The sequence below is a fragment of the Lissotriton helveticus genome, chromosome 2_1 (genome assembly GCF_964261635.1).
Source record: "Lissotriton helveticus chromosome 2_1, aLisHel1.1, whole genome shotgun sequence".
NCBI lineage: Eukaryota > Metazoa > Chordata > Amphibia > Caudata > Salamandridae > Lissotriton > Lissotriton helveticus.
The window spans coordinates 11,493,357-11,512,065 of NC_136059.1; the positions used below are offsets into that span (position 1 = coordinate 11,493,357).

An 18,709-nucleotide genomic window follows, 5' to 3' on the forward strand; every position below is an offset into this window, starting at 1 on the left:
CCAGCGTGTTGAGACCATCAGCATTTACCGTTCATGCCCAGTTCAGGGGCATTCGTCCTTTTAGGCATTCCTCAGCTTAACAGGTGCCAACAGGGCCCAACAACAGTTTCCAGCAGGGGTAGGGGGGCCTCAGGAAACCTCCAAGGCCTCCCCTGCAGCAAAGCATGGGGGCGGGCACCGACACTGCGCCCGACACACTCTCCCAACCACCACACAGCTGAGCCCCACTCACAGGGGCTCTTGGGGCAGGCTCTGGACGTCTCTTGCGAACCCCACTCTCTGGGTTCTCCAGTGCTTCTCCGGCAGGCCCTCGGGAACTTCCATGCAGGACGGGGGGAGGGACAGGCACTGATAACGTGCTTCAATGCCCCCTCCCTCTCATTTCCTCTCTGCAGCGGTGGCCACTACCGGGCACTGACCGGCGGGTCGGGCTCCCGTTCCGGTCTCTCTCTACGGGGCTCCTTCGATACCATGGGAGCCCCGCTACCACTCTGCCTACTTCCTCTTCTCGGCGGGCGGCCAATCAGCGGGTGGCATTCAGGGGCGTGGCGGCAGCCGCCAATCCATGTAACACTACCACTGAAACACTACTGAAAACTATGAAAACAAATTCAAAGCATGAATTAGTAGAAAAAGCAGGAGACAAAGAGAAACCAGAGTAATAATATGGCAGACATGCAAAATTACACTAAAAAGTCAGCTTCGGATCCTTCTGAAACCTTACTAGACAAGACCCCAAGAACAAAGTTTAAAAAAGCATTTTCCCCACAATGGACTGTGAAAGAAAATCTGTGTACACACCAGTCGGAGCCTGAAGCCTGAAACAGTTTAGTAATTAAAGCAAATATATATATATGTGGGAAGCCGGGTTAGTATATGGTGCCTAATGATGCAAGTGTAGCACCCTCCACTAATCTGGGGCAACCCTTATGGTGATTTTAGTGGTTTAGACAACTGTAGAAAGCTCTCTAAGTGCTAGCTCTGGAGAACAGCCTTCAGGCTTAATCTAGGAGGAGGCAAAGTAGCTCGGTTTACTAGTATCTAACCTTTTAGTATAGGGCAATTGAAAAATAACCACACAGTGTACTTATAAAAAAAATTATATTTATTACAATCACTCACTAACACTGGGGTCGATTATGATGGCAGACGGATCTGCATCCGTCTGCCACCCCCGAGGTGGAGGGACCACAGGGGCGGCGGTGGTCCCTCCGTTGGAATTAGGATGTGACCGCCACCCTGGCGGTCACATCCCGCATATTAAACATTGCGGCGGGTGCTGCTTTAAGCAGCACCCTCCACAAAGTTAAAAATGCACGCTATGCATTTGCATGCACAAAGCGGCAAGCACCGCGCTGTTCCTGCCGCATTGTGCATCCAATTGCAGGGGGGTACCATGTGCACCCCTCACCCCCCTTCAACCTGGGGTCCCGCAACAGGCCCCCAAAGCGGGAACCGTATGCCTTTTCGTGGTGGCATTGCCATCACGGAAAGGCATATCCCCCAGCACATCCTAATATGGCTGGCGGTGTCTGATAGACACCGCCACCATATTAGAGCTTTTCCGCTGTGGTCGCAAGGCAACCGCGGCGGGAAAGCGGCGGAGGGTCTTCCCCTCCGCCACGGTCCCCCCCCGCCATCGTAATATGGCGGGGGAAGAAAAGTGGCGGACGGGCAGGGATGGCGGACGGATCGCCACCGCCTGCATGGCGGTGGCGATTCGTCCGCCATCCTAATTGACCCCATTGTATGGAATTTCCTACCCAGATATATGCACAATGCACACAATACTTTGGACATGGGAGAGTAAGTAGCACCAATACATTGTGGTCCCAAGGGGTAGACCACACCAAATATCAAAATGAGAAAATACAAACCACGACCTAAGTCTAAAATTAACCCAGGTGACATAGAAAGGTCAGGGATCCAAGGAACCATCCTGGTGAGAGTATAGGAACCCCACAATTGTTGTGTGGAAAGAGGATACTTGACTACGTACTCAATACTACTCAACGGGTATGTCGCGGTGGCAGTCTTACCACCATAGGATGAAAAGAGTCTACTGGAACTCAGACATGAGTTCGAGTCAAAGAGTACCTGAAAACAGAGGGGACAGAGTCCATGGCACTCAGGGGTGAACCGGAGGCATGGAAGACAAAGGCGCCTCAAGTTCAAGGTAAAAGCGGATGAGGAGCTTCAAGCACTATTACACCGAGTCAGGAGCTCTGCCTGAGCCACCATGACGCTGAAGATGACAAAGTCTGTCAGTTCCAACCAACTGCATCTGTGCAGATCAGATTTAGCAGGGACAGACTCGCTGACAGAACCTTTCGATACGTCCGATTCCGTTGGCACGAGTTGTTCGAGACAACTGAAGCGATGCAGCAATGCCGTGTACAGGGGTTCGGTAGTAGGGATACTGACCTCAACTTGATGAGAGGACAGTTCAGGCCTCGAGGGAGTGCTGGACCACCACCTGTGTTACAGAGCCTTGTGGAGCCTGTGGGAGCCCAGGATCGGCAAACAGGTTGTCTTTGATGTCCACAGGCCTTGGAAGGACCTGTACAGAGCATGGGCATGGACATTGGTGCGGATGTGCAGGACTAGGAAGCCAAGAGCAGCGGGGGTCTGCCCGGGTGCAGTCTTGGTGCCAAGAGCGAAGTCCAGCGGAGTCCAGTGTACCCAGATGTTTGAAGCAGAAGTGAAGTTGGATCATAATCGAATCCCACAATGAATCTAGAGACCCACCCACTGGTAAGAGATTAAGTACCCTAAGGTGAGGGTTATGATGATATAGGGGTCCCTCTCAGAGGAGGAGGTTGATAGTGAGGAGGATACTCCAATGTCCTTTGTCCAGATTCGTGCCAGGACAAGGAGCCCACGGATCCCATATCTGTTTTTTTACTGGAGTGCAAGGAGGGCACTAAATGCCTTCTTGCAGTAGATTATGTGGCACTGGCAAGCACTCCAACCCGGCCTAATACACTAAATGCTGTCTGGGAGGTGGTCACACCTTCCTGCGACAGACAACATAGTGTTCTACTTTACCCTGCTCAGCTTGGCAGAATTGTGTGGAGAGTCTGCACCAGCTATAGGTTGCTGTTAGGCTCTGTAAAATCAGTCCCGGGAGCATGGCGGACTCCATGGATGGAAAAAGACACACAGATGATGGACGGAATGCATAGCAAATAAAACATTCACCACTATTCAATAGATCTGGGTTAAATCCATCATTCTTTTGCTCATCATACAACCCCAGTTAAGTCAGAGCCATATGCAAATCTGTGTTGACCCTGTGCCTCATGGGGACAGACCAGACCGAACTGCCAAGCCAGGTCCTCCATCGACCGGAAACAAGCATCCTGGGATCGGTGGATGGAATCATACCTCAAACACCAGAGAAGGTGTTGGAATATGAATCCAACAACCCCAAACATGCCCAGGTTTGTTACACCCAGTTTAGAGATGGGCATCGCATATTGACGCATAGCCTCTCTATATCTTAATGTCTGGTTCACTTACAAAGCTCGGAGAATGGACTCCAGGGTTTTTAGGGGGCGGTCTGCTCATGCAGGGCTACCCTCACACTCATAACAGAGCACCCTGCTGTGGTGGTGAACCTACCAGTGCAAGGGATTTGCCCTTCTCTGCACAGAGTCCTCAGACCAATAGGAAGAAGTTGGCACAGAAACTGGTATAGAAATTACAGTTTAATAAACCTCTTGAGGTGGAACTACATTCACACAACACCCTTCAGTAACGTATGACATAGCACACTGAATGGAAGGAGCTTGGTTCTTTTATACCCACACAGGGGCTCAAATGAAGGTGGTACAAGTACAAAATGCAGGTTTTAGGTACATATAAGGTCATACAGAAAATGCACAGTCAACAAGTGGGAGGAGCTAACACTTGCTAATTCTGGTGAACACATCCTGACAGTTACAGACTGGGGACAGCTACAAGGACAGCTACAAGCTCAACTGAGCATGTGTGAAGCAGTAAAGGCAAAATATATCTCGTCTGTAGGCAAATTTCAAGAGCAGTTAACAGGAAGGTAGGACAGATCACATGGCGAGCACACGGTAGCACATGGCAAACAAAATGACCCACGGAAATGCAAAATGGATTCCACGAAATGGACAAGATAGTCTCTAAATGCAGGATGGCTTCCGCTAATGCTAACCTAATTGTTGCCAAATTACAACAGACGTCCCTTTTAGCATTAGCTGAAGACATTTGTTTTTCTGGGGTAATCTAGATATGCATCCTGTATATTGATGCTCATAATCTCAGCTGCTTCTTTATTTAACATTTGTTGTTCTTTTATTTCTGCAATATTTCTTTCGGCAGGTGTACAAGCAGTGATACACATGGAGCAAAGCATAGGACCATGTTGTATACAAGTACAGCATGTAAATAGTACCACCAGTAGTAAACATAGAATACTCAGTAGCTTCCAGCCCCAAGTAATAAGTAGTGTCCATATCCAGTTTGAAAATGTTCATGTACCAGTCTCTGGGTGAATTTCTGCAGCAATCCTATGCAGTTTTGATATTGCGTCATATACTGAAGATGAGTGATCTGGTATAAATACACAGCAACTGCTACCGGTGATGCCACATGCACCACCTCGATTAGCCAAAATCACATCAAGCACCCTTCTGTTTTGGAGTGCAACAATCCTTGCAATTTGCAGTTCCTCTGTAATGTTCCCAAGTGCCATAGCTGTTTGATTGGTGACAGCTTCCACAACACGAGTCAATCACCTGATCTTTCTGCTATTCAATGCAGCACCCACAAAGAAGAACAAACCCAAATTTAAATTGACATATTGTTGCAAATTGGTATCAGTCTGATCAACCTCATCTGTAATTATAGTTCGTTTGTATCTATTCTTTGAAATGTCGATATATAACTTTAAATTCAGGTGATATGATGGAGGGGCCAAGAACACAGGTAAAAATGATATGTAACATACCCCAGACCACCCAACAGGTAATTGATAGTATCCTTTATTACCACACATAAAATAAATATTATGTGAAGACGTAAAAACTGCTGTTATTAGCACCTTCAATAGTCAATGTCAAAATACCTTCACTCCGTCCTACTGGAATTCTTCTAGCACTGCCAATACATAAATCTGCTTTAGTTCTGGTCACCGAAATTATAAAAAATCCAGTGTTTTTAATGTTCCTCATATTTGTGAAGACATATGGTGTTGAAATATTGTCCGGTTGATACTCTTCCCATTCCCATTTAGTCCCTTTAGCTTGAGGATAACCATCTTCATCCTGATAGCATACTTTATTCAAACGAAAGATAATTCCACCTACTGAAGGTTTTCTGGAAGCAAAAAAAAGTGCATACCAAGCTTGACAAGAACAATTATGGGAAAACGGTAGAGGAATAAAAGGTGTTCCTCCTTTCGTTTGGTGCGCAGGTATCATCCCACACACCCAACTGTTGATAGTATTAGTGGCGTTATGCGTATGATGCAACATCTGGATGAATGTGTTATTTAGGTAGGCCAGTCGATGCTTCTGTTCATGGTAGGGAAGCTTGAAGTAATCATGTTCCATTGGCGCTGTAGTAGTGGCAACAAAAAGCTCTCGAGCAGGAGCCACTTTCTAAACAAACCAGGTGATTATTGCCATAACCAACAGGGCAACATCAAACACTACAGCACAAATGATTCATTCGTTATTCATTTCAGCAACAGCGATAATTGATCTTTCTAAAAACTCATTGAAACAATCAATTGATCTCTTATCCCTGGGCAGCCGTTGATTTCCTCACCACGAGCCAAGACGGGTGTCACTACACTACGCAGGGCTGATCCCCCCTTGCCACATCGGCTCTCAGTCTTAATGACCCAGGGCGGGAGCTCAACCAGTCTTTTTCAGCACAGCAGATTCTTTCCTCGGTCTCAAGTGGTATCGCGATGCTCCAGGAATCGTGTGGTCCGGGAAGACTTCTGCAGATTCGTCAGGTGAGATAGCTTGACCTTTCTCCGTCTCCAGAATCTCTCGATGATTGGTCAGCACAGCTGGTTCCACCAAGGCAGGCGACACACGCTTGCAGTGTGTGCTGTGGACCCAGTTCTTCTTGTTCGTCACTCCAACTGCTGTCCTTGTAGCCAGAAGCTCCTGATCCGGACTTTGCCACCACGGCTCCAAGCTGTTCGATCTGTCGAAGACCTTGACCATCACATGGTCACCAGGACGGAGTTCATGGGCCTCACCTGTAGACCTGTCAGGAAGCACTTCTCGAACCTGCTGATGAATAGAGATCAAACTGTCGGTTAACTGTGCAAAATAATCATTGAACAGAACACAAGGAACATCATGTATGGGGCGTGGCTTAGGAACCCCCCAAATGTTCATTGGCCTTCCAAATACTACCTCATATGGAGTAAGCCCAGATTGTGAGTGTGGCACCGATCTCGTGGACAACAATGCCAAAGGTAATGCATCTGGCCACTTTAAAGACGTGGAAGCCAGTATTTTCGCCAACTTAAATTTTAAAGTAGCATTGTACCTTTCCACCAATCCTGCTGATTGCGGGTGGAAGACTGTATGGAATTTCTGTTTGATCCCTAATCCTTTCAGGACATGCTCAACAACTTGCCCAATAAAATGAGGTCCGTTGTCACTCCACAAAAAATTACAAACACCATATCTAGTGAAAAACTCCTTTAGAAGCACCTTCTCTGTGGCGAGAGCAGTATTATCCTTTGTAGGGTACGCCTCTATCCATTTGCTGAAGGCACATACCCTCACTAGGCCATATTTCAGATTATTGCAGCATTCGAGTTGGATGTAATCCATCTGCAAAACTTCAAAAGGTGCGGTTGGTGTAGCAAACCCTCCCGTAGGAGTCTGTGTCCCTTTTCCAGGATTATACTGCAAACAGATCAAACAGGACTGCACCACTCTTTTAGCTGTGCTGGCAATTTCAGGATGCTCCCAAACTTGTGGAAGCAATTTAGTTATCGCTAGAGCTCCAACATGTGCCAACCCATTTGCCATTTGAACCATAGCTTGAAAATAAGCTGCAGGCAATTTCCACTTATTCATTTCTTTGTAACGCCAACATCCCTCATCGTCTAACATTCCTTCTTTAGACCATTGCTCAAGTTCTTTCACAGAGGCAAATCTCTGTATATCCAATACTTCCTCTCTAGCATCATGCCAACGCTCAGCTTGTGATTTCACTACATACATGGATGTAGTGCGTCGCTGCATCGCACTCTCATGGGCTACGTGGTCTGCAAGGGCATTACCTTGCCCTATTTTGTCAATGATTTTCTTGTGCGCGCTACACTTCATAATAGCAACTCTCTTTGGAAATGTCAGTGCAGTCAAGAGATTATGCACTAATTCTCCGCGCATTATCTGCATCCCGTGGGATGTAAGAAAGCCTCCAGAGTAGGCCAAAATCATGAACCACTCCGAAAGCATAGCGGGTATCCAAGTAGATGTTCACACACAAGTCAGTGCTAAGTTCACACGCTTGTGTCAAAGCTATTAGTTCAGCTGCTTGAGCCAACTTCTGTGGTATGCGAGCTGTTTCCACTACTGTCTCAAGTGTCGTAATTGCATATGCAGCTAAGTAGTGCCATCTGGTAACTTCAAACAGGACCCATCAACCCACAGTTCCCCATCCACATCTGGAAGGGGCGTATCTTGCAAATCGATGCAACCCTTTGTCTGTTCCTCAGTAAGGAATATACAATCGTGAGGCTCCTTTGACTGAGACTGAGTCGCAGGATATGGCAACAAAGTGGCTGGGTTCAGTGTTGCGCACCTCTTCAAGTTAATATGAGATGCTAACAGTGTCAGTTCATATCCTGTCAGGCGAGCACTAGTTAAGTGTTGTGTCTTGGTCTGATTCAAAAGGGCATCTACTGCATGGGGTACTAGCACCAACAGTTTGTGTGACAAAACTATCCCTTCACTCTGACATATGGACACAGCTATCGCTGTAACTGAACGAGCAACAGGATCAAGAACTGCAGAAAAATATGCACAGGGGCGCTGCTTATCACTGTGTGTCTGTACTAAAACTAACAATGCACACCCATCTTTCTCGTGTACATAGAGTGTAAAAGCATTCATGTAATCTGGTGTGCCTAACACTGGTGCAGAGCAAAGAGCTTGTCTTAACAGACGAAAAGCATTTTGGCATTCATCTGTCCATGGAAGGGGGATCGGAGTGTTTTTAGTCAAAAGCGCAAGCAGGAGTTAAACAATGTGTGAAAAACCCAATATCCGTTGCCTACGAAACGAAGTCAAACCAATGAATGCACAGACATCTTTCTGTGTGGAAGGTACTGGTGTGTCTAATATTGCTTGAATGTGTTCTGGTGTTAGTGCACGGCCCTCCTTAAACAGAAGGTGACCTAAGTAGGTTACCATTGGTCTACAATATTGCAATTTGTTCCGGGATACTTTATGATGGTGTGTAACAAAAAAAGAAAGCAAAGACAAAGTACATTTTTCACACTGCCCAGTCGTATCAGCTGCCAACAAGATGTCATCGACGTATTGTATGAGAGCCACTCCTTCAGACAAAGTAAAGGAATCTATGTGTTGTTTTAAGGCTTGACTATGAATACTCGGACTCTCAGTGTACCCTTGAGGAACTCTACAAAATCTGTAGGATCGATTATTCAAAGTGAAACCGAACAAATATCGGCTGTCAGGATGAATAGGAATCAAGAAGAAAACATTCTTCAAATCGTTTACAGAAAATGTAGTTGCTGTTAGAGGGACCAGGGTAAGCAATGTCGTTATGTCAGAAACCACAGGGTACTGCGGTACTACAATCTTGTTGACTTCTCTCAAATCAATGAGAATTTGTAAATCCTAGTGTCAGTATCTCTTTTCAAAATGGGAAGAATCGGACTATTGCAAACATTGTATGGAGTTTCTTCCACAACCCCCACTTTAATCAAATCATGTAAAATGCGTGTGAGTGCTTCTTCTCCTTCTCGAGATATTTTATACTGAGCTAGTCTTGGCAATGAATGAAGCTCCCTCCTTGACACTAATATGCACTGGCGGAATAACCATTTGCCCTACATCAGTGTCTGAAGTAGCCAACAAAGTACTAGGAGGGAAGCTAATGCAATGCCCTCTTTAATAATACAGGATCTCTCAATCATAGGATAGTTGTCCTTCAAAATAACCCATACTCCTTCCGGAGAACATCGTATCGTAGCCCTGAAATATTTGAGCATATCAAGACCCACAATATTATCTGGTGTGTTCGGAGAGAGCAAAAACGGACATGGAGCAGTAAACTTATCAACATGGAATGCAAGTGGTTGTGACAGTGGGCTAAGGGAAGGTGTTCCATCGAAATCTATCGATGTAATAGTTAAGCCAGGAATCATAGATTCATCTACCATGGAATTTCAAATTGAATCACATGACATTATAAAACAAAGGGAGTGTATAAGCACCCGGATCAAAGATCACAAGAAAGGAAGAACTTAAACTTTTTAGCCTGAACAACTTAAAAATATGTGAAAGGCATGCATAAAACATCACAGACAGGCTCTTCTTTATGTGGGGTTGGTGCATCAGTGTTCCAGTCTATGGTAGATTCCACAGACAACACCTATTCCCCAAAAATGGAAGTTAAGCTATTGGCACCTTCCAAGAACAAGAAAATTGATCAATCAATCAATCATGGTACTTATAAAGCACACTACATACCCGTGAGGGTCTCAAGGTGCTGGGGGTGGGGAAGCTGCGACTGTTCGAAGAGCCTGGTCTTGAAGAGTCTCCTGAAGGTTAGAAGGTCTTAAGTCTGCCGCAGGTGGATGGGGAGGGTGTTCCATGTCTTGGCGGCGAGGTGGGAGAATGATCTGTTGCCGGTGGTTACTCTTGTGGCTGAGGGGGACGGTGGCTAGGGCTCGGTATGCAGAGGGGGGCTGGCTGCTGGGGTTGTAGAGGCTGAGTCTGCTGTTGAAGTATGCTGGTCCAGTGTTGTGGAGAGCCTTGTGTGAGTGGGTGAGGAATTTGAAGGTTATCCTCTTGTTGATGGGGAGCCAGTGTGGGTCTCTCAGATGGGGAGTGATGTAGCTGCGTTAAGGGATGTCGAGGATCAGGCGTGCGGCTGCGTTCTGGATGCATTGGAGTCCTTTCAGAACAAACGATGGGCCTTGTGGAGATGGTGTTGCAGCCTGTGCAATGCTAATCAAGCTTTTAGGAAATGCAGACACATTGATAAATCTCCTTACTGGGAATGAACATTTGTTTAAGAGCATTCAGCCTTTCCACAGAGAGACTGGGCAGTGAATGAATACTAGGAATGGCATGGCCATGTCTTGAAAGGCAAGGAAAAAGTCCTACACATTGATACATCTCCGTACTGGGTTGTCTTTCACCTTCCCATAATCAAGTCTGCACACATCTTGTACTTGGCTATGTGAGAGAAAGACATTGATCTGTAAGTTTAAAAAAAGCATTGAAATTAAATCATGTGTATGCTGTTAAAACATTTCTTTAATACTATCATCCTATATTGTTCACCTTTTCGCAGTTTCGCTTCTCACATTGCTCTGATGCTATGCCAGTCAGAGGCATGTTTATGTGACTGAAATAAACAGAATAACAAAGTCTTGCTTTCCAAACTTGAGGCATTTTGCTAGCATCCTGTACATGTAGTGTCATTCCATTACATTTTCTCTTCTAAAATATGGGTGCAAGGGATTGTTTATTTTTAATCTTTCTAAAACATTCTATCACAACCACAGTGCTACCAGCCTGAAGACATCTGGGTACAGAGTGATAACAAATCCTACCATATACCAAACTTCTGATATATTTCATTCTGTTTACCCGAGAATGTCCTGTTTGCTGTCTGAGTAGCGCCAGCTTCTCATGAGAAAGACGTTTTATGCTGCTGTGTACATGTATAATGCATGTGGTAATGATAGCTTCTACCGCATACCTATATAACACCTCAGAAGGAACATCTCCCCCTCAGGGGTGGCTTGAATGAGTGCCTCTTCTATTGAGGGTTTTAAAATAAAGTGACTTACCTGTACGCTGTGGTTCGCCAGAATTGATATATTTCATAGATGCACATGCTTGAATCTTCCCTGTCGTCATGGTGGGAGTCCCACTGTAACAGAAATATAAAAGCAATGCTAATAAATATGCCTTACAAAGCCCATCGTAAACAATAGGAATTGTTAACCGATTGACCTTGTTTTAAAGCATCCAAACTTCAGCCAATCAGAGCAGAGGCCCAGAGACACTCTCCCCCTGCAGAGCCACCGTACCTCTGAGTGATTACCGTACATCGTTTGATACAGAGTCTCTATGAGCTCTGCTCTGTCACAGTAACCTAGCTTTGACCTTTTGACCTGACTCCCACCATGACAACGGGGATGATTCAAGCATGTGAATTTATGAAAGATATAAAACTGCAGAACTTGATTGGTTTCAATGACATTTTCTCAAAGTTACATTACAGGCAAGTTCAGAGGGATGAGGATGTATAGAACCACAGGCTCTGAATATGTTTTATATCAAAGTGCAAGCACATTACACCTTCCAGTAGCAACAACTTATTACACAATAACAAGGTCGGCAAACGCGCTTAGTAAATAAAGCATGACTTTTAGACCATACCAATATTTTATAGAGAGAACAATTAAATATTTAGGACAGGACAGAGCTCATGCCAGACTTACAAGGCGGATACACAAGGCAATCGAGCGGCCATATTGTTTCTGTAAAATAGAGATCTGGTTCAGATAAGGTAAATAAAATATGTTTTTTTTAATTGCAGGAAAAGAATGTAGAGGAGAAGTTTGAACAGCTCTTGCTTGACATCAACATCAAAGAAGAGAAGGGTATGGAATCCCAGGACATCGGTGACCGAATGAGAACACTACAGCAGTACCTTGTAGCCCAGTTCCTGATGAAGAAAGACATACCCATCTGGTGTCACAGAGGTTTGGACAACGCCTTTTATGTAGAGAATATTTCACTCACTGAGCAGTTGAGTCTCCTTAAAGCAACAATCCAGGTAACACTGAAAGAAGAGGGGGTAACACAGTCCTCAAACGAGACAAAAGACATATACAGCTTTTGTCTTCATATCATAGAGGAACTGTACAACACAAACAAGACCTTAGCTGGGAAACTATCAAGAGATGTCTTTTCTGAGCTTTCCAGCACCAGCCAAGACTTTCTTGGGAACATATTATTCAGTGGAACCTGGACCCCAATCCAGGCCGTTCAATTCACTCTGAAGGTGGAGGAGAGCAGCGTTTCACAAGAGAAGGTGGAGGCCATCCTTCAATGTGTGCAGACATATCAGATTGAAATAAACACAACCATTGCATCTTTGAAGGAGCAGGATCCTGTGCTGCTTCTGCAGCAACAGGTAAAGAATGAGAAGGACAAGGACCTAAAAACCATACTAGCGGAAATGAGGAACAACAACTATCCTGAAAAGGTTCTTTCTATCTTGGAGAAACTGCTCAGTGAAGTTGGAGCTCGGCTTCCAGCATATCAAACCTTAGATCTGGATGAAAACATGAAGAATCAAGGTATAGCTATGATCAAATCAATAAACTTTGAAAATCCTGATATTGAGACACTGGTGAAAGTTTTGATTGGCTTGTGTGTGGCTGTTCAGGACACCACGACAATTGTAACGCAGTCAGGGGAGAAGATTGAGGGCTATTTCCCACGCATGACTCAACTCGCATCTCTGTTGGCTCTTCTCATTTCTAAAGACCCTGCTCGCAATGGTTGTCTTTTGGAGATCTTTACTGGAGAGGGTAAATCTTCCATCGTGGCCATGCTCGCCCTTGTTCATGCCATCAGAGGGAAGAAGGTTGATGTCATCACAAGTTCACCAGTACTTGCCCGTCGAGATCAAGAAGAATGGAGCAAACTCTACAAAATGTTTGATGTGTCTTGTAGCGTTGTGCCACCACCAGGGTTAGATGAATGTACCGACTCAAGAGAAATTGACAAGGCAATTAAAAAGGCTTATGCAGCTGATATTGTGTACGGCACTGTTGGGAACTTTGCTGCTGACATTTTAAAACAAGAGTTTGAAAAAGGCAAAACCAGAGGAGACCGGACCTTTGACATAGCCATTGTGGATGAAGTGGACTATATGACCTTAGACAGCGGCGTCCAAGTCACATACCTTTCACATGCAGCAACAGGAATGCGGCACTTAGAACAACTGCTGGCAGCCGTCTGGGCAAAAATGTGCACTTGCCAGCGTATTCAAGATGCCAAAACTGATGATATTCTTTGGGCAACAGGAACACAATACTTTCACAAAGTTGCTGCAGCAGCAGTCATGGGGCCGAACACATCAGAACATTTCTCCTCCCTCGACATTCTGTTGCCAGGACTGCAGCTGGGGTTCTTTACTGAAGAGGATGTGAAGAAGCTTGAAACCACTCTGGTTAAGACTGATCAGCCAATCACTCAAGAGCCACAAGACTCTGCAATCAAAGAACTCATGAATAAACTTGGGCCGGCTCAGCAGCGAGATCTATTGTCTATATTTCAGAAAGTCCTTGAAGATGCAGTTGTTTTTGAATATTATCAGGTAAAGGATGGTAAAGCATCTGAATTTGCGATCAGTTCCGTATCAGACAACAAATCTTCATCTGATCATGACAAAATTTGCATTCTTCTCCAGGAAAGTGGCTGTGCCTGTGTGGTGATGAGCGAGGAGGCTCTGATCGAAGGAGCGGTCACTGAACTGGAATCACGAATCAGGTACTCAGATACCTATCAGCCACCAGATAAACAAGAGAATACGGATGAGACCTTTATTCTCCTGCCAGGCTACCTGAAGCAATATACACAGAACAGGATGAAGGTCTTCGTGGAAAATGCTTTGAAGGCAATCGTGATGGAGAAGGAACGAGAGTACATGATAGAATCAGCCACAGACACGAGTCAAGTAAAGTCCACCTCACCCATCTATGAATACCACTCCATCATCCCAGTGGACTTCAAAGCCACAGGTGTGCTTGAGAAGAACAAGCGCTGGGGTGACGGCTTACAGCAGTTCCTGGAGATGAAGCACCAACTGGCGATATCACCACTGTCAAACGTCACCAATTTCATGTCAAATTTCCATTTCCTTCAACGATACACTAAAGGCACAGGCATGTTCGGAGTCTCCGGGACCCTAGGGGATGAACCAGAGGTTGAATATCTTAAAAAACACTACAAAGTATCCTGCTATGTTATGCCTACTCACCGTCATACCAAGAAGACTGAGCTACCAACTCTCCAGGTTAAAGGAGGCCATGAAGTCTGGATCACAAGTATCTGTGAACATGTGAAGGAGCGCACAAGTCCAACCCGCTGGGGCAAGGGCCAAGCGGCATTAGTTGTCTGCGAAGATGTGAAAACAGCTGAAAAGCTTCAAAATGAGTTAATAGAATTAAAAGCTGTTTCAAAGCCAGATAAAATAACCTTGTACACCAGAAGTGATAAAGACAACATTGAAAAGAGTATCTTTGGTGCAGGAGATGTTATCATTGCCACAAACCTCGGTGGAAGAGGCACAGATGTTAAAATCACTAACGATGTGAATAAATGTGGAGGACTCTTTGTGATTCTCACCCACTTTCCCACAAACATGAGGGTTGAAAAGCAGATATTTGGCAGGACCTCTCGTAAAGGAAGCCCGGGCATGGTCCAAATGATATTGAACTATGATGAACTGTCACCATCCTATCAGGACCAACCCATCGAGGTGATGAGACAACTCAGAGCAAAATACCAGAAAATGCACATCGCTGAGATGGAGGCTGAGGAGCTCTTTGAAGTACAGATGCGAGAAGAACTCTTTCAGAAGTTTTGTGAATATCTCAATGTTTTTCAGGGGAAGTACAGTAAGGCTGAACAACGTGATATTTATAAGACTTCTGATTCATCGAATGACAGTGGCTCCTTTGATTACTCTCAGACAAAGCTCGACTACCGCCCGGCTCTCAATGCGTTAAAGGAGAGCTGGGCTCTTTGGCTCACACTACGTGACAAGGACATAGATAAACACAAAGACATCAACGAGCTCAAAAGAGACCTTGGCCAAGTGATTCAGAAGAGAGCAGACAGCCTCCTGCGAGGAGAATCAGATAACTTCTACGACTTCATCAAACAGGCTATGGATCGCATGTACCTCCACACTCAGTACAAAGCATCGGATTATGGGGCGCTATCATTCTGGCAGAAAGCAGAGAAGACTGATCGGGTGTACGGTGCTGTCTCACTCTACAATCAGGCCTACATTACAATTAATCTAGGAAAGGAAGGATACATTCAGAAGGCATTGGATCTCTTGAACGAATCTAAGAAAATGATCAAAATCTATGTATCTGAGGTGACGAACGCCACCGTTTCCTGCCAGATGTCCTGCTTAGCCAAGTTTGAACCTCACAACAGAGATGATCCCAACTTCACAAAACAAATGCAGACGCGCAAGAGTCTATTCAAGTCCTGGATCGATTACATCGATAAATCCATTGCAAAGCTGACTGAGTTCCAAAAGAACAAAAGCAACGCTATTACCAAGGACCAGGCTGTCTTCTCATTGTCAACTGATCAAAGTCCAATAACAACCGATGAAGTCAATGTGCTGTATGACTATGGCCTGTCCTTTGTGTTTGAAGTCGAGAAGAAACCAGAATTCTGCATCAGTGCTCTCATTTGCTTTATAATTGGAGCTTTGCAGGTCCTCGCTGGGATTCTTGTGTGTGTTTTCACCTGTGGCACGGCTAGTCAGTTCGGAATGGGTCTCATTTCTGAGGGTGTGTCGGACATGATATCAGGGATCGAAGGTATGATAAAAGGGGCATTCAATTGGGCAGAATGGGCAATTTCCAAGGCCATTAGTATTGGGCTCTCACTCATAACTGCAGGTTTTAGCATCATTAAAAAGGCAGCACAGGCGGTCATGAAAGTGACAAAAGGTCTACTCAATGGCACAAAAACATTTGCATCTCTTGCCGATGACATCATTCGTTCTGGAAAAGCGCTAGTTTCTTCCGTTAAAACATCTGTAACATCAGCCACCTCTGCCATTTCTAAAAATACTCTTTCCAACTCCATTAAAAACCTTGCCTCAAATTCTGCCATGAAGAACAACTTTGTGCAGGCAGTCAAGTACACTGGTCAAGAAATGGCCAAACAAAGTGTTATTAAAGCATTAGATTATGGCATGGATGCAGCCCTCGAAGGGGTCTTCAAGGAAATATTTGAAAAAGCCTTTAAAGGTATGATAGCAAAATCAGTCAAGCAGAATCAAGCTTTGAAACAAACACTTATAAAGTTTACAGTTGTCAACGGGGTGCCAGAGATGGCTCTAAAAACAGAAAAACCATCGTCTTTTCAGATTCGAGACACTAATAAACAGATGATGACCAGTCTAATGGCAGATGTTTGCCAGTCTGCTGTTAATGACATTGCTGATGATTGCAGCACTGTTGCAAAATTCTTTAGTTACCTCGACTCCATGAAAGATGGCATTCTAAAAATCCTGGACGAGGCCAAGGTGAAAGGAGTCATCCAGAAAGGATTCAAGTTGAGTGTTGAAGTCGGAAAAAGAACCGTTGAGTTTGTGCAGATGGTAAATTCTGCCCCAACTCAAGACATGATTGACAATCGAGTCATTCCGTTTATAGTTAAAGAATGCGATGAGCTAGAATCTGCTGCCGACTATAAGGATGATGAACGCCGCAACTATCCAGCTGTAGAGAAAATGAATGATCAACTATTGGATATGATATCCCAAAAGATCAATGATAACTTTGTTAATTTGCTTTCAAGCCGTCTAACAGGTTTTCTGGGTAAGCCTTTGTGTGCAGCAGTGAACAAGCAAGCAGGTAAAACTGTCGGCAATATTCTTGGAAGGAATAAGACTGAGCGATTCTTCATTGAACAAAAACACAAAAGCGATATGAAAAAAACACCAGTTGAGGGAGCAAAAAATAAATTAACAGAAGTTCAGCAGAAAGAATTAAATGATTATGTGAAGAAAATGCAGGAAACAAGCTGCCCTGCGACCGAGCTGGACCTGAACGTCCTCACGAAGAGTGACCTTATGGGGGGAAAAGGCATCAAGGTCATCATGGTGGACGAGAATCAGAAGAAGATCTCCACGGAGGTCTACCCCGGCAAAGACTCCGCTGCCGGTGTCATCACCCTGCAGCTGCTGAAAGTAAAGGAGAAAGATGAAGGGTAAGACGGCAATTGATGATTGCTAACAGAACAACTCATAGATATATCTGCTGATTATTATTTAAATATTGTACATTTGTTGAAATGCACACTCCAGCGTCAGTGGCAGCACTGACCAACAAATGCATGTCGGATGAGAAGAAGATAGGCAGTTGCCAGGAATCACGGATAGCCGGCACCGATGACTGTCACTGTGAACCTGCACTGATAGTCTGCACTGATGGCCTTCGCTGTTAACCTGCACTGATCGTCTACACTAGTGGTTCCTAAACTGTGTGCTGTGGCTCCCTGGGGGTACAACCAAGCCAGGGGAGACGCGCACCAAGCACTTTAATGCATTTAAGGTTGAAGGGTCTGTTGGCTTCAGTTAAACTAATTAGACGTAAACGCATGATGTCGATGATTTGTAGGTGACATTCCTAAAGATGTAAACGTAGCACCTAGGGGCAGATATAGAAGGACCTGGTGCCACTTTTGCATCATTTTTAACATGGGGAAATTGACGTAAGGGTGGCGCAAGGAACTTGTATATAAGCCCCATAGTTTATGGCACGTTGAGGGAGATGAACTCCATATTTCACTGAATCCCCACGTTCCAACAATCCCAAAGTAAGCAGAAGATGCCTGATTTATTTTGTTAGACTCGTTAATAGTTTAGTTTTTTCAAATGCATTTTACTCCAATGCAATTTATCAGGAAAGTACAGTTGTCCAGTCAATTAAACACACTAAATATTATTAAGTATTGACATTTGTACTCGAATCATAGGTACTTTCAGTACACATTTCTTTCAGTTCATACACATTTCTAGACAGGCCTGCTCTCTCCTGGAGCACAGGGAAGTAAAACACCATGTATGGCATATTGGCAAGATTTGGAAGCAAGAAAGAGGGACTTTTAAAAAAAAAAGATGAATTTATTTTACTTGCATTGATTTGGAGGCAATTTTAGGGAGGAGACAGCGAAAAAAGCAGTATGAGGTTTACAAAGTCATGAGTCGCCCTGCTGAGACAGGTGTGTTGACTCTTATGACATGGGTAGAAATGGAAGTGTATGCAAAAACTCTTCAAGTGCAGAAACACTTTGGCAATGGGGCCTACATGCAGAGAGCTGCTGTCTAGCACTGTACGAGGGATAAAAAAGTTTGAGAGGGTACTCTAAAAAACGTATGGGCAAAGAAGTGCAACTAGGAATATTTTATTGGAGGCGCTGTTTTAGTAATACGAAACACCCTGCGTATATGATTATAATACCTTCATCCGCTTCATCCCAATCCTTTTCAGGGAGAAAAAGTACTCCAGAGACCGGGCTTACATCACCCCCACCTTTCAAAAAAGTAACAGTGGGGAGCCACGGGCAATGGCCAGTGGGTCAAGGGAGCTGCAGGTCAAAACATTTTGAGAACCACTGGATAAAAGGAAGGCTCAGCAAGCAACTCCTACGGTTCAGCTGTGCCG

General features: G+C 44.7%; 1 protein-coding gene across 1 annotated transcript in view; it reads left to right on the forward strand.

The window, feature by feature from the left end:
- LOC144819165 (uncharacterized) overlaps positions 1-18,709 on the forward strand; it is a 285,622-nt gene that overhangs the window by 238,119 nt on the left and 28,794 nt on the right. The window contains exon 5 of the mRNA XM_078677137.1: positions 11,815-17,252. Within this exon, the coding sequence (XP_078533263.1) occupies positions 11,815-17,252 (5,438 nt within the window). The remainder of the gene's footprint in view (positions 1-11,814; positions 17,253-18,709) is intronic.